The 16,556-nt window shown below is 43.2% G+C and overlaps 1 protein-coding gene across 3 annotated transcripts in view; it reads left to right on the forward strand.

Moving 5' to 3' along the window:
- The window catches only part of PLCB1 (phospholipase C beta 1), a 460,081-nt gene that overhangs the window by 351,604 nt on the left and 91,921 nt on the right, over positions 1-16,556 (forward strand). For all 3 annotated transcript variants that reach the window (XM_083730042.1, XM_083730041.1, XM_083730043.1), the window contains 5 exons: positions 2,930-3,000; positions 5,944-6,040; positions 10,114-10,198; positions 11,667-11,791; positions 13,558-13,712. In XM_083730042.1, the coding sequence (XP_083586168.1) occupies positions 2,930-3,000; positions 5,944-6,040; positions 10,114-10,198; positions 11,667-11,791; positions 13,558-13,712 (533 nt within the window). The remainder of the gene's footprint in view (positions 1-2,929; positions 3,001-5,943; positions 6,041-10,113; positions 10,199-11,666; positions 11,792-13,557; positions 13,713-16,556) is intronic.

Below are 16,556 nucleotides of genomic sequence, written 5' to 3' on the forward strand. Positions count from 1 at the left end.
GTGTGTACCCCAAGAAGGATAGCCTCATTATTTCAGGGCATAATATAGGACTTGAAGCTTTGGACTAATAACTCCTTTTCTCTCACACATAGCACAGCCCTTCAACAGGAGAATTCCAACGGTCTTGCACACACACACACACACACACACAGAAGTAAAGTGTGGCTGGGGGAGAAAGTGTCCTTTCAAAATTGGCTGCTAATTGATAGATGATGTTATCACAAATATTTCCATGCTATCTTCTTCTTCTGGAGAGCCAGTGTGGTGTTGTGTTTAAGAACGGTAGTCTCGTAATCTGGAGAACTGGGTTCGCGTCTCCGCTCCTCCACATGCGATTGCTGGGTGACCTTGGGCTAGTCACACTTCTCGGAAGTCTCTCAGCCCCACTCACCTCACAGTGTTTGTTGTGGGGAAGGAAGGGAAAGGAGAATGTTAGTCGCTTTGAGACTCCTTCGGGTAGTGATAAAGCGGGATATCAAATCCAAACTCTTCTTCTTCTTCTTCTTCTTCTTTGGTGATCACTCGTAGCCGAGTAAGATTGTCTTCTGTAAACATGGTTTTAACAATGAGTCCGTAAGTGACTGTGGAGACCAATTCTGGATCCACATGTCCTTCCACAGTCCCTTCTGGTCCCTACTTCATCCCAGCTGAGAAATAGCTCCTTTGTTCCATAGAAGGATAAGTAGCTGATGACAACATGGCATCCATTCAGCAATGTTGCTTGAGTAACAGAACTATGAGAAGTGTTCGTCCTTTTTTCTTCTCTTAAAGAACAGTTCCTTAAAACTTTGCACCGCTTTGCTCAGCTTAGCTACAAAAGAGGCTATTCAGGAGGAGCAGAGAGCACACGTTTGCCCAGATTGGGGTCTAGCTGAGAGTCAGAAATGATTGACTCTGCAGGTTCTACACATAAGCTCATTCTCTGTGCTGTTTCACTGCTAAAACAATAGCCACACCTCTGAGCACGAAACAAAGCCCTCAAGAACTGAGGAAGTGAAGGGAGGGATAAGACTCAAGTCTTTGAAATGAGAAAAAGTAGGAGAAATTGTCTTTGGAGGGGCTCGTTGTATTCTCTCCCCCCCCCCAAATAATATTTATTAATATTTATTTATTGAATATAATACAAACACATTCTTTCAATAAAACAAAAATAAGAAAAATAATAGTAAAATAAAATAAAATAAAACAAACCTAACAAATAATAACCAAAAATACAACCACATACCCATATACAATAAAGAAATTAATTATTTAAACTTCCAACTTCATAAACATTTTACTTGACTTCCTCCAATCTCTTCCATCTGAATTCATTTGGAACTGACTGTAGCAGTTTTCCAATATCATTTTTTTTTTAAAAAAAAACAATATTCCAATTATAATCAAATTTCTTAACTTTTCTTATCATACTATTTCTCATTTATTTGTTTAATCCTAATTTAATCCTAGGCCTATTTAGTTATTTCAAATGATTACAAATCTTTAATATTACAATATTTATTCAAATAATCTTTAAATTTCTTCCAATCTTCTTGATATTCTTCTTCCTTCTGGTCACGAATTCTCTCAGTAAGAGAGCTCCATAAAGCTCAGTATGGCCAGCTCCATAAAGTCCATCATCTTCATCTGCCATTCTTCTGCAGTTGGTAATTCTTGTGTTTTCCATTTTTGGGCTATTAAGATTTGTGCAGCAGTTGTAGCATACAAGAATACTTTTACATCTTTCTTGGGCAATTCAGAACCTAATATTCCAAGGAGAAAGGCCGGGGCTTGTTGTATTCTATAGGATGAAGTGGCCTAGAGTTTTCCTTTGTGTGTTTTCTCCCTAAATAATCTGTCAGGGAACTGCCATCGGAGCCAAGGGCGGAGGTAAAGCTCCCCAATGACGCTGGAGAGGGAACCAGCAAGGAGAGAGGGAGAACTTCCGCTGGGGAAGGAAATAGACGTGACGCCAGGGAGAAAGGGGAGGCTGAGGGAGCTTCGGAGGGAAGGCTCCGGGACTGTTCCAGCGAGACCAGCGGGGAGAGCACAGGACCTCCCCTTGGGACACCCACTCTGCGCAGAAAGCTTCCGCGCAGGGAAGCTAGGCGGCGACTTGGTGTCAAAGAACTTTTATGTTGGAGGAAATTCAGGAAACGCCCACTGACGTATTCTGCCAGTGATTGAGACAGTCACGGAGTACTGACTGTCCAGCCAGGGGAAAGTTTTAACCAAACTACTCAGCTTGGAGCAGTTTGCGCCTTACTCACAAGCAACCCCAAACCCCATTACATAATCTTTCAAGGCTGATGACCTGACTTCTTCTGTGCTAGTCTAGCAAAGGAAAAAGGAACTTGAAGCATCCCTCATATTGACTCCTGCTTTTTTAACAAGCTAGTATTATAGCTTGTTAACGGATTTGATTCAGACCCTCCTCTCTTCACCCATTTAACAAATCCTTCTCCATCTGATCCCCACTGGCAATTGCACTCGAAGGGGTTTTGCCATTGAGCAAGGCTTTACTTTTTAAAAGAAAATTAAAAGAAACAAAAAATGCTGCCACTTCCATCTACAAAAGTACAGTAAACCCACCCTACTGGGGAAATTTCTTTGGAACTTCTTCTTTCTGCTACTTTCTTGAAAGCCTCCAAAAAGTAACCAAAGTTTAACTGTGAAAATGGGGAATGGGAGTTTTGGCACTCCGTAACTTCTAAGTATGGCTAAATATCATAATGATGTTACTGTTTGTTCATTAATGTATTGAAGGGATAATGGCTCTTTTGGCTTTGAAAGCCAAAACACTAGACCAAGATACCACCTTGAGCTTATGGTACTGTAGTTGCATTTGGATGAAGCAAAGGGACTCTGGTAACAACAGCAGCTTAAAGGTGTGACTATTGGGAGGCATTTGACTGCACTGAGTTTCCTTTCTTCAACTAAAATGTTGCAGGGGAAGCAGAGATCGAGAGTGACGATGATGACGATGACGATGATGACTGCAAAAAATCATCAATGGATGAAGTAAGTGATGAATCATTTTTGAAGTCCTGATGTGACTTTGAAAGCATGTTTACATGTTTGTCCACATGACACAGTCTTGCACTGCCATCTTGTGGATAGTGAGGGCCAAGACGCTGCCACAGAACCAGATATTTGCCACTGGATTATTGAGTTTATCTGAAGAGACCCACGTTTTAGAGCTGGCCTTATTTCGGGAATATGGGATCCTAGGTTGCACTCTCGTTCTGTGCTTTGAAGTTCATGTCTGCATCAAAAGTTTTCTCTCCTGCTGAGGTTTTTGGGGGCCTTGAGCTAAATTTATGTGGCTTTTGAGATGTCAGTATCACAGTTCAGGTGCAGAAATGATACTGACCAAATTGCACAGGACATTTCCCTGTCCCCTTCCCCAGCCTCTCTATATTTCTCTGTTTATGTCTTTTGCAGCCATTGTTTTCTCTCTCTGCTGCCTCTGCTGCTTGGTGTAGTGGTTAAGAGCGGTAGACTCATAATCTGGTGAACCGGGTTCGCGTCTCTGCTCCTCCCCATGCAGCTGCTGGGTGACCTTGGGCTAGTCACACTTCTTTGAAGTCTCTCAGCCCCACTCACCTCACAGAGTGTTTGTTGTGGGGGAGGAAGGGAAAGGAGATTATTAGCCGCTTTGAGACTCCTTCGTGTAGTGATAAAGCGGGATATCAAATCCAAACTCCTCCTCTTCTTCTTCTTCTTCTTCTTCTTCTTCTTCTTCTTCTTCTTCTTCTTCTTCTTTGTCCTTTCTTAAGAGAGCCTAACCAATCAGCATCATGCAGCAAATAGGATAATGTCATGACACTCTCTATGCCATCTAGAAAGATTTGGATGACAGCACTGAGAGCAAATAAAAAATGTTACATTTTATTATTCATGGGGAATAAGGGCAGTGTTGTTGCTTTTTGCATTGTGTTGCCTTCAGTCTAAATGCACAAATGCTTTAGCCCGCTCCCCTTCAATACAATCCCTCAAAATTGGGGGTGCCTTCCACCACTGCCACGTTCACGCAAAAAGTACACCATGCCTCCTTTGCAGCTCAACCATAGTTTAAAGCAAGAAAGATTATATGTTATCCTAAAACAAACCAACCAACCTCACATGAAACAAGAGTAACTGGAAAAGTTTGATGATTTGATATGGGGACCTGCAGTTCAGATTACTTTGTCCTCTTAGCATTTTCATGATGCTTGATGCCATCTGCAGACAATTTGCCTCTGTCACTTGTCAGAAGTAAAAAATCCACCTGGAGATTTCACCCCTTCCCCTCTGAAGAGGAAGGTGTTGCCTCTGCCACCATTCAGAGAATAAGTAGCTGCAGGGGCCTTGCTCCCCCTTCTTTCCTTCCAGAAAGAATTCCAACAGCCATTTGCCCCCCAAATAAGAAAAGTAATAAACAAGCAGTTAATGAACACTGTCATTTGCTGTGTGTGACACAGCCGTGGCAAGGAAAGGCCAGCCTGGATTCCACTACTGACCAGAGGCCCACAGGCTGTTTCATAGCTGCTCCTTCTTCCATCCCATGAAGGAGAGTCTGACTAAACCCCAGGAACAACTTTTTGACAGTAAGAGCTATTTGGTAATGAAACAGATTCCCTCGGAAGGTTGTGGATGTTCCGATGAGAGTCCATCAAGGCTGCGAACAGCGGGACTATTGTGGCGTCCAGTCCACTTCCACTGTGCCAACCTGCTGCTCCTGGCTACCACAGAGTATCTTGCGCAGCGGTGCACCTGTGTGGAATAAATCTCAGCCATGCAGTAAAACTCTCATACAGCAGCTTCCTATTCTTTCTACGAAGCTTTATTGTACAGCAGCAAAACAACATCAGCCAGGAGAGAGCGAAGAAATGAGGCCTCTTCTGTCGCAGCCAAAACAGAAAGTAAAAAAACGTTCACATAACAAAGATGCGGACTCCCCCCCCCCCAGTGACAGGACGTCATTTCCCTTGAGCTGTTAACCCTGTAAGCTCTGGGTATCCTCACAGTGGACTCCCCTTCCTTGAAGGATTTTAAGCAGAGGTTGGGTGGCCATCATTTGTCTTGGATGCTTTAGCTGAATTCCAGGGGGTTGGACTAAATGACCCTTGGGGTCCCTCTCCCAACTTTACAATGATTCTAAGCACACCAGCAGCAAGAAGTACATCTGGCCCCAAATGGACGCAGGTGCCTATTATTGGTCTTCGCTTCTTTGTCCCGGCATTATCAGACCGATTCTTTCCCCTCCAATCTATTTCCCTTGTTGGTGCTTTTCCTTTACGTTTGTACTCCTGTGTACATGAGTCTTATTTTCTGCAACAACCCAGCAGAGCTACGTGTTGAATTTTAATTGCTGCGAGCTGCTTAGGGAGACAAATTATGCCTGTAAAGCCCGTAAGAATAAAATAAATAGCTGGTTTACGTGGATTTCCTTATCATCCTAACTTGAGAGATGTTACGAGGTTTGAAAGTCTTCTAATGTTGTAGTTTGGGAATTTGTGGTAGAGATAGCAGTAGCTCATTTTGTTCCCACAAAGGTTCAGTGCACCTGGATTTTGTTTATATATATATATATATAATATTTATTAAGTTTTCCATATTTCATTACATTTCAGAATCAAAAATCAAAGAATTTATAACTTAAAGCATTGCTTAAATAAAGCATTGACCTCCTTCCCTCCCTTTAACAGACTTCCATATCACTTTACCAATGAATAAATAGAGTTGTGTTCAGCTACTTGGTGGACCCTTTGAGATTCATGAATATGACCAAGCTAGGGCTACTAATTTGGGTCTGCTCTGTGGAAACCTTAGCTGAACACCACCCATTGGCTATTAATGGATAATGTCAGAGGCCCTTAAAAAGATTATCCATAGTTGCACCTCTTGGTAGTCTTTACGAAGTTAACTTGGGGCAATGGATCCTTTGACAGAAATGTTGACCTTTGTCTGTCTCCGTTCTAGGGGACAGCTGGAAGCGAGGCCATGGCCACTGAGGAAATGTCAAACTTGGTGAACTACATACAGCCTGTGAAGTTTGAGTCATTTGAAACATCTAAAAGTGAGTATGGAAAGTGCAACAGAACTACATTTCTCAGCAGATGTCACTAGGGCTGGGCAGTGCACCGATACATCGTCCGGAACCTCTTTTGTAGACCACACATAAGAACTGTTTCAGACTAATTGAGCTGGCAATGTATTGCAAAGCACAGCCTTCAAAGCTCCAGGGGGCGGTATAATTATAAGCCCCCTTGGCAGTTGACTGGCTGCCTTCCTTTCAGCTCATTTTCTCCTCCAATGGCAGAACAGTCTCACTCCCAGCCTTGGTGCCTTCCTGTAAACATGGCGTCTCTACCTGATGCCAGAATTGCAACTGAGTTGCTTCTTTCTTCTCCATTTCTCTGTCTAAGGAGGAGTGGAAGGAGTTCACCCTCCAAACGCAAAGGCTCACCTGCCGCCGAGAGCAGGAGTCTGCAGTGCACCTAGCACGTACCTCTTAATCTTCATACTTCTCCTTCACCTGATCTCCACCCTTCAACCATGCAATCGCCAATGACTGCTCCATTGCAGGGTTTAGCTGGGGACATATGGCAATGTTGAAAACCAGGTACAGTGGTACCTCGGGTTAAGTACTTAATTTGTTCCAGAGGTCCATTCTTAAGCTGAAACTGTTCTTAACCTGAAGCACCACTTTAGCTAATGGGGCCTCCTCCTGCCACCGCACCGCTGGAGCATGATTTCTGTTCTCATCCTGAAGCAAAGTTCTTTACCCGAGGTACTATTTCTGGGTTAGCGGAGTCTGTAACCTGAAGCGTATGTAACCTGAAGGGTATGTAACCCGAGGTACCACTGTATTGCCCAGCCCTAAATTTCACAGAATTTTTAAAAAGATTTAGAAAAGCCTGTTCAATTTCTGCAAGGGCAATGCCGCCAACAATGGTTTTGAGACATAACGATCTGTGAACCAAACAATTGCTCAGTTACCTAAGCGTTTCCTCGATATGATAATAAAATGGTAGCTGGTTATGGAAGGAAGCACAACTTGGTTTCTTGGTAGAGAATCAAGCTGGCTTTAACATTTGAATCAATAACATTTATTATAGTAAGATGGAACAATTTAAAAAAATGGTTCATACCAATGTACTCTTAATTTGGAAGGAATCGGATTGCAAAAAGTTAATGGTACAATCACTCAAAGCTAAGCACTTTCGAAGCACTTTTGAACCCCGAAACAGGAAGGGTTTAAATATGTGCTTAGCTCTTCTTCTCCAATCAATAGAGAAATAAAGTGTGTACCTATGATAGGATTCCATAGCTGTCAACCTTCCCCTTTTCTTGCGAGGAATCCTATTCGGAATAAGGGAATTTCCCTTAAAAACCAGGAAACAGCTATTGGATTCTGTCATAAGTTTTTAAACGTAGAATTGTGCTAGAAGCAGGGGGTGGAATTCAAGGTCGTGCCATGACAAACTTTCCATTTGTGCAAGCATTTCAACCTGCCAGGTGCAACAATCTGCCCTCTGGGGTTCACAGGGGGGAATGCCATTGTACAAGGAGAAGTCCTTGCACAAGACTTCCACAGACTGGTCTCCTTAGAGGAGTCCCACCCGCGGTCTTTATTGCTTTGTAAATGCAATTTTCATTCACATGCATAACACAGCGCAGGAATGCAGAACTCGTCTTCTTGTGTACATTTCACTGTTGCTTTCCCCTCTGTTGTAAATTGCTTTGTTAGAAACTAATGGTCCATATTCATGACTGCCTGCTGCTTTTTGCTGAAGTGGCCTTGCTGGGAATGCACTTTGCAACATCTTGAGCAAACAAGCTGACGCCTTTTCCCTTACGTAGAGCAGAACCCCCTTCGAGAGAGCCTGTCCTGTTTCGCTTGGGTTTGACAGGCAATGGTGACCTCTGCAGCAGCCCTTTGAAAGGAAGTCTATAGCATTTGAATTTCAATGTTGCACACATGTTTCATAGGCACTGTGGGTAGAGCAGTTAAAAGTTGAAGATCTATGTTCAGCTTCTCTGCTTAGCAATCTCAGACTACTTGCATTCCTGAAATATATTTAATGCAAACTGGTAATTTTGGCCATAAATAGCAATCAGTGGTGTAGCTTGGGGGGTGCAGGGGGGCCGGCCGCACCGGGCGCAACATCTGGGGGTTAGGGTTAGGGGGCGCAAATTCACAGGTTAGGGGGCGCAAATTACTTGCCTTGCCCCGGGTGCTGACAACCCACGCTACGCCACTGATAGCAATGATTAAAGAAGCTCTTCAAACTCTGGACATTTTGCATTATTCAATTGTATGGTAGTCTCTAGGGTAAGTATGTGTCTGCTAAGGTTTCGTTGGGCTGCATGATGTTTATGTGCCTCCCATGCCAGTCCCAGATTTCTACCGCTGCCCACGCTAGAGATTTGCTCTAAGCCACCAAGGTTAAACCACAGAGCCTAGGACTTGCCGATCAGAAGGTCGGCGGTTTGAATCCCTGTGGCGGGGTGAGCTCCTGCTGCTCAGTCCCTGCTCCTACTAACCTAGCAGTTCGAAAGCACGTTAAAGTGCAAGTAGATAAATAGGTACCACTCCAGCGGAAATGTAAACAGTGTTTCCGTGTGCTGCTCTGGTTCGCCAGAAGCGGCTTAGTCCTGTTGGCCACATGACCCGGAAGCTGTACGCTGGCTCCCTCGGCCAATAAAGTGAGATGAGCGCCGCAACCCCAGAGTCAGTCACGACTGGACCTAATGCTCAGGGGTCCCTTTACCTTTGCCTTTACCAAATCCAGTATGGATGATACCCTGACAAAAGTATTTTCCAGTAGCATGCTGTGTATACCAGCTGCTGTAGAAAGTTATACTTCATTCACTGCCTGAATTATTGAATAATAAATAATAATACAGTGGTACCTGTATTATTGCTACATATGCTTCAAGTTACATACGCTTCAGGTTACAGACTCCACTAACCCAGAAATAGTACCTCGGGTTAAGAACTTTGCTTTAGGATGAGAACAGAAATCACGCAGTGGGGGCGCGGCGGCAGCAGCGGGAGGCCCCATTAGCTAAAGTGGTGCTTCAGGTTAAGAACAGTTTCAGGTTAAGAACGGACCTCCAGAACGAATTAAGTACATAACCAGAGGTACCACTGTAATAATAAAATTTTATTTATATGCTGCCCTCCCCAGCTGAAGCCAGGCTCAGAGTGGCTAACAACAATAAAAATGACACAAATGTATTTCATATGTATTCATGAATGTATTCATATGTATTCATAGGTCCCTTTTCCTGCCAAAAGGCAAAGCAGTATACAAGTTTAAATAAATAAATGAAACGAAAGCTTCTGGTGCCTCATTTCACAGTAGTGTCTACACCCCAAACTGGTGACTCAACCATCCCTTCGTCCCCATAAAAACATTAGGTTTAAGCCTAAATAATGGGGCTACGATTGCAAAGAAATCCACACGGGATAAATTTCAGTAGAAGTCAGCATGACTTGTTTTTAAGTTAATAGGTTTGAGGATCAGGAGTTAAGTCTTTTCTGTCAATAATCTGAGTGTTATTCACATCAGTGAACTTTTTAAATTATTTGGCCAGCATTCAAATGCCACTTTTACAGCAAAATGGGTATAATGGGCAACAGAATATATGGAAGTAAGAATTAGTGTCTGAATGGTGCAGCAAAGCTTTTCAAAGTGTTGACTCCATGCCACGAATGCCACATGATGCTCCACTTCTGGCATCAAAATATCATGACCTGGTAATCTCAGTGCAAGGGTTTCCACTAGCACAATGGAACGTGCCCCAGACAGCATTGCCAGTGGTTAGGGTTGATTCCCTAACCCTGCCGTAGAACAATAGCAAAACGGGACATAGGCGACTGTGTGCATTTCTTTCGTTGTGGAATCCTCCCAAAGGATGACAAATGACCAAGTAGAAAAACAGTACACTTTGAAACTAAAATGAATGAAAGCATTTGTGCACTTGCATCAGTTATTCGCATTACCAATTTTCCTCTCATTCTGCAATGATGTTGTGTTGCTGGAAGCACTCTTTGTTGATTCTATAGATGCTATGGTATGAGATTTTACATATATTCAGCAGCGTGAAAGTTACATCTCTTCATCTTTATTTTCTTTGCAGAACGGAACAAGAGTTTTGAAATGTCTTCCTTTGTGGAAACCAAAGCACTCGAGCAGCTCACAAAGTCTCCCGTCGAGTTTGTGGAGTATCTTTGACATTCATTGGGGAGAACATAATGTAGCAACTTGGTCACAACTGAGCAAAGTGGTTGGTGAAAGGTTGATTTGGGCCGAACGAGCATGCTCTCCAGTTTTAAGCAGCCAGTCAGTGAAAATGAAAATATAAATTTCACACAAAATTAATTCCCATTCTTTTAGAAAGTGGAACCCATAAGACAAGTGGACCATATAAATAAATGGGGCTTCAGCTTCAAGTTGAATGTTTGCCATCTTGATTTCATCTTATTTTCTCCAGATTGTTCTCTGTGTGAATAGCTTTCTCCTTGCTGCGTGGTACAATAGATATTTGACCATGGGCCACTTTTTATGTCTGCAGCTGTGTTTGCATGTTGCTTCACTGGGCTAACTCAGTCAGTAGAGCATGAGGCTCTTAATCTCAGGGTTCTGGGTTCAAGCCCCATGTCTGGCAAGAGACTCCTGCATTGCAGAGGGTTGGACTGGATGACCGCCGTGGTCCGTTCCAACTCTGCAGTTCTATGATTCTAATAGCTAAACACTATGCAGTCCTAGGGGACTGCAATGCAATTCAGCTTGTACAGTTGCAGTGCATGTGGTGCAGCAGAGCTGACACTTGTGTCACTGCTGCATAGGGCTGTGCAACCAATCTGTTAGACTCTTGAATCACTGATCAGATCAAATCAGAAGGATCAGTGTCAATTTTGGGCAGATACAGATGAAATCAGTGAAGCTCAGTATCTGTACAGATTGAATTCCATTGACACGGAATGGTCTGTTTAAACCTATAGCTCCAAACAGCCCCTCAGAAAACCAGACAGCATGTCACTAAAATGTTGCAATTTATTAATTACAATACCATATAAAGAAAATGGGAGGAGGGGAGCTTGACTTTGCTTATTGAGAGCTCCAGGGCTAGAATCTCACTCAGCACTCTCAAATCACAGTGTTGGTGGAGACAAGGTACTCAATTGACTATAGAGTATTTTTGAAAATTATTTTCTTTTTTGATAAAGAAAAAGAGCTCACCAAAATTTAAATCTGGCTAGTCCAAAAATTCCAGGAGATATCTGTAATTTTGCAGGGTTAATCCTCTCTTGAGGGGCTACCATGGACCTATGTGGGGGTGGGGGAAGTTTATGGGTTTTGGTTTTGGTTTTCCAATGCAAGTGAGTGGGGAGGTCTGTATTTACAGATCACAGTCCGGATCTGTGATATAGATCATATCAGACCAGGCACAAATTGATCCAGCCCAAACTGGGGCCTGACCCAAATTGCCAAATTTGGGCCCAAATTGGAGAGTGGCTTGTATAAGCCCTGTAACCTACAAGCTGATTGCCATGTCTGTTAGGAATGTGTCATGTGCCAGATCAATCAAATTATCACTTATTGTAGGTAAGGTGTACAATATTTGTGTTTAACTCTTCAAGCCAGGCTAGCTTTTCCGGTTGTATTTTATCTTAACCACTCACAATTTAGGTATAACAAAATGCAGCTGAGCCGAATTTATCCAAAAGGAACACGTGTTGATTCCTCAAACTATATGCCTCAGCTCTTCTGGAATGCCGGCTGTCAAATGGTTGCTCTTAACTTCCAAACTGTAGGTAAGCAATTCATCCTACCGCTTACTTTAGTTGTTGTGTATGGTTTCTGAAGAACCTGTCTAATTGGACTGCCCTTTTAAGAGACACTAGTTTGTTTCCAACATTAATCAGACTAACCTAAGTTCTTTAATTTCAATGGGTCTCCTTTGAATAGAATTTAGTTGTATACAACCCACTAATTAGAATTCCCTCTATGTCCTGGGAAAGGATATTAATTATGGCAGAATATTTGAATAAGCAAATAGAATTAGCGTTGTGGATATGCGCACTCAGAAATGGATTTTTTTTTGGGGGGGTGATCATTCATGCGTCTCTCTTTCTTGAATCACAATGCTAAAATCACAAGCAGTGTAATGTACATGTTCATCCATTTATGCAATCCAGCAATATAACTGTTGCTTTTGTAAAGGATTCCATTGCGGTCATTATGGAGCATGGTTGCGAAACCAGATTATTATTATTTTTTAAAAGTCCATAGTATGTGAGGTCAACCATCAAATGAAATCCCTTACTCCTCTGTGAAAATGACTGCTGATTTTGATGACATTTGGCAGCCCGTTCAGTAATTATAAATCAGTGGGTGCTACAACTGCATCCCAAGCAACTCACATTAACCTTTCCTTAAACATAGCAGCCAACTATCTAGTAAAACAGATATTAACTGTATCCCCACAACTAAATGTCAGTTGGACCAGAAGCAAGGACAACCAGTACTCCCCTGAAAAGAAGCATACCTTCCAAACATACAATTGTGATTTAAACAGAAACAATGGATATTTATGAAGAAGCTGGGAAATTAATTCCCATAAAAAGAATGATCATTGTTGTACCTTGGAATTCCTTTTTCAGCTTCTTGAATAGTTTGTGTTTTGCTTCATGCAGAGCTGAAGGTAACGGGGACTTTAACATTTTCTTAGTTTTCAGTTGCTAATGTAGACAAAAATGGACAGGACCAAAGAGCTCATTTCAACCAACGCAAACCATGGAAGCTATGGCTATTGCCAAGCACATTCCACAATGGGCAATATAAGGTGTAAAACCAGGAGATTAGCAGTGTAGTCACAGTAATGTCTGCAGTGGTAGTTGCCCTTTAGACGCTGCTATTGTTAGAACGAGGGACGCAGGTGGCGCTGTGGGTTCAAGCCTCAGCGCCTAGGACTTGCCGATCGAAAGGTTGGCGGTTCGAATCCCTGCGGCGGGGTGCGCTCCCGCTGCTTGGTCCCAGCGCCTGCCAACCTAGCAGTTCGAAAGCACCTCCGGGTGCAAGTAGATAAATAGGGACCGCTTACCAGCGGGAAGGTAAACGGCGTTTCCGTGTGCGGCTCTGGCTCGCCAGATGCAGCTTTGTCACGCTGGCCACGTGACCCGGAAGTGTCTCCGGACAGCGCTGGCCCCTGGCCTCTTGAGTGAGATGGGCGCACAACCCCAGAGTCTGTCAAGACTGGCCCGTACGGGCAGGGGTACCTTTACCTTTACCTTTATTGTTAGAACAGTCTACACATTGTATATCCAATATTTATAGATGACCACGGTGTAGTTTTAAAAGTACTGTGTGAACAGGCCATGAAAGAAGCACAAAACAGCATATGTGGAATGAGGTTTTTTTTATATAAAAAAGAATTCAGTATGATAATCATGTCCATATAAAGAGGAAAGGAGACCTCTAGTGGAATTTCAGGATTCTTCTTTTGTAAATGTGCTAGAACTACAGCAAAACTTCTGTGTTTGACCTGTCCCATGAAACGTTCTATTTTTTTGTCGCTTAGATTTGTCTATGCAAATAAATATGGGAATGTATGAATATAATGGCAAAAGTGGGTACAGACTAAAACCAGAATTTATGAGAAGACCAGACAAGCACTTTGATCCGTTTAGCGAAGGTATCGTAGACGGAATAGTAGCAAACACCTTGTCCGTGAAGGTACGTATGCAGTCGCTAATGGAATAATTGTCACAATGGTGTGGCTGTTGAATGTTAAGCACCAAAATGACTTCTTGTGCCATGATTCATACTTGGGTTCGAATTCCCAAGTTAAGAAATGCATATGTGCTGCATCAGTTGTGAAGGCAATATATTTTCTTTTAATATTTTATTGGAGTCAGTGACCGGGGAAAATTATTATTATTATTATTATTATTATTATTATTATTATTATTATTATTATTATTATTTATTTATTTATACCTCACTCATCTGGCTGGGTTTCCCCATTTCCATTCCTGTTAAACAGGAAACCAGCAGCGAAGAAAAGGGAGCTGATGTACCGCTTGGGAGCGAAGTCAAGTGACAGCTTTATTACAATACTCATCTGATTGTGTGGCGAGTTCCCACCCCCACCCCCCTCAGTGGAAATAAAGACACGTGACACAATTATTTAAGGTTAATGGGCTAAATATGGCCACAACTTTATTGGTTACAGGTGATGAGTGGTATTAGCTTAGGCATTGGTCCTAACCAACTATCCAGCTTCAGCCCTTCTGCTTGAAGTGCGGGAAGGGTTAACCACCAGTAGGGGGAGTCCTGCTGATGCACATCAACTAGAAACTCCCCCGGGGTCACCAATAGGGGGAGTGCCTTAGGCCCTCACCTCCCTAGACTTCGTACAGGGCCACGCCCCCCAGAATCCTTTATCGGACTACCCTTCAATATGCGGGGCAGGTGATGGCCCTTCCTCCCCTCATCCATCTACAGAACAATACCAATGCCTAACCGCCAATACCAAGGAAGTTGTCATGATTTGCTACGAGGTAGGCGAAAAAGCGGCTGGTGCCCATTTGCCAAGTGGAAAAAATTCCTACCAGGCCCCTTAACGGCAACCATCCAAGGTCCATACAAGGTCAAAGACAAAACCTTAAAGGGTGGGTGGGAAACCGGAGCAGCTGGAAGCAGCAAAAGCGGGAGATCCCCAGCTGCCCCTTCGTTAAATTGGGCAGGCCACATACCGCAAGCCAGCCGATTGGCTGTCCCGGGGATGACGCAGCCGGGGATTCCCTCAATCGCACAGAGGCAACCCCACCTCCTCTGAAGGAGGAAGTGGCTTAGTTTGACATGTGAGGATAATGGCGTTCAGACACATGCCACCTGCTGGGAGAGATATGACAAATGAAGTAGCATCTATGCCCACTTAGGTCCTGCTATCATTAGCGGTTGCAATAATAATATCAATAATAATGGTCCACTTGAGCTGCTCTTCTGGCAAAGGGTGCCCAAACTCTTGGGGCTCCTTAGGAAATTTACCCTAAAGAATAATAGTGGGGTACCCAGCCTGCCCCAGGTCGGGACATGCCTGGGGGGCACACACAGCCCCCGGAATGAGACAGACCTCTACGGTCATCTTCCTGATGAAGCGCAGGCCAGGACGTTCACAAATCAGTCTCAGTGTGCACCAGCGACACATATCAAAAGACATGTGCACACTCACTCAGCAGAGTATAGCAGAAACGATCTTGGAGCGTGAGTGTTGCATTCTAAGTGATTTATTAAGCAATATATACAGGACAAAGCAATCATGGTGTCCTCTCACTTCTTCTCCAAGAGAGAGAGAGAGAGAGAAAGAAAAGTACAAAAGTACTGTACAGTGGTACCTCGGCTTAAGAACTTAATTCGTTGCAGAGGTCCATTCTTAACCTGAAACTGTTCTTAACCTGAAGCACCACTTTAGCTAATGGGGCCTGCTGCTGCGCTGCCGGAGCACGATTTCTGTTCTCATCCTGAAGCAAAGTTCTTAACCCGAGGTAATATTTCTGGGTTAGCAGAGTCTGTAACCTGAAGCGTATGTAACATGAGGTACCACTTTACAGTGGTACCTCTGGTTGCGAACGGGATCTGTTTCAGAGCCCCATTCGCAACATGAGCAGAATGCAATCCGCGTCTGTGCATGCGTGGGACGCGATTCGCCGCTTCTGCACATGCACGTGATGTCATTTTGAGCGTCTCCACATGGGCGAGTGCCGAAACCTGGAAGTAACCCTTACCTGTACTTCCGGGTCGCAGCAGGACGCAACCTGAAAAGATTTAACCTGAAGCAAACGTAACAAGAGGTCTGACTGTACAGTACAAGTGGAAAAGATAAGACTGGCTTCTGTTCTCACACTTTCCAAGCCTAGAAAGTAAACACTGACATGTGATGTAACAATCACACGTCCAGCAACAGAGGAGTGAAATGCTAACACCCCCCCCCCCAAATAAGGCTGAATTATTTCCCCAAGCAAGGGTGCCGCTGTGACTGGAAATTAAAGCAAATGTGACAAAAGAAGGAATCTTTATGGGAATAGCGAAAGGCCATCTCAGCCAGTCTGGTATGACATTCAGGAAAAAGCATATTTTCCAGCCCTAGAACCAATGGCCATCATATGCCTATTGAGAGCTTAGGGTGAACAAGTGTACCCCAAACCCCAGACTGGTGGAGGAGAGAAGGGCACTGTCAGATATGAAGCCACACTGGAGGCGGGACAGAGTGGGAAAGTATTCAGTCCGTGCAGAAATGGCAAAACTTACCGGAAAAATAAGAAATCAAAATAATAGACTTTTAATAAAAGAATTAAAATTGTTTATTGAATATTTGCAAATAAACTGTAAACAGATAATAACACTGGCAGGATTGTTGCAATAACCCTGCTGTTTTTTAACAGTACGTATAACAGTATGTTATATATATATAACATACTGTTATATATAACAGTGTTTTATAACAGTATATATTTAAAGTAGATGAATAAATGAGTAAATTAAGTTAATTTGGATGTACAGACAATATTAAAAATA

This window comes from Podarcis gaigeae, assembly GCF_964106915.1.
Source record: "Podarcis gaigeae genome assembly, chromosome: 3".
NCBI classification, from domain to species: Eukaryota; Metazoa; Chordata; class Lepidosauria; order Squamata; family Lacertidae; genus Podarcis; species Podarcis gaigeae.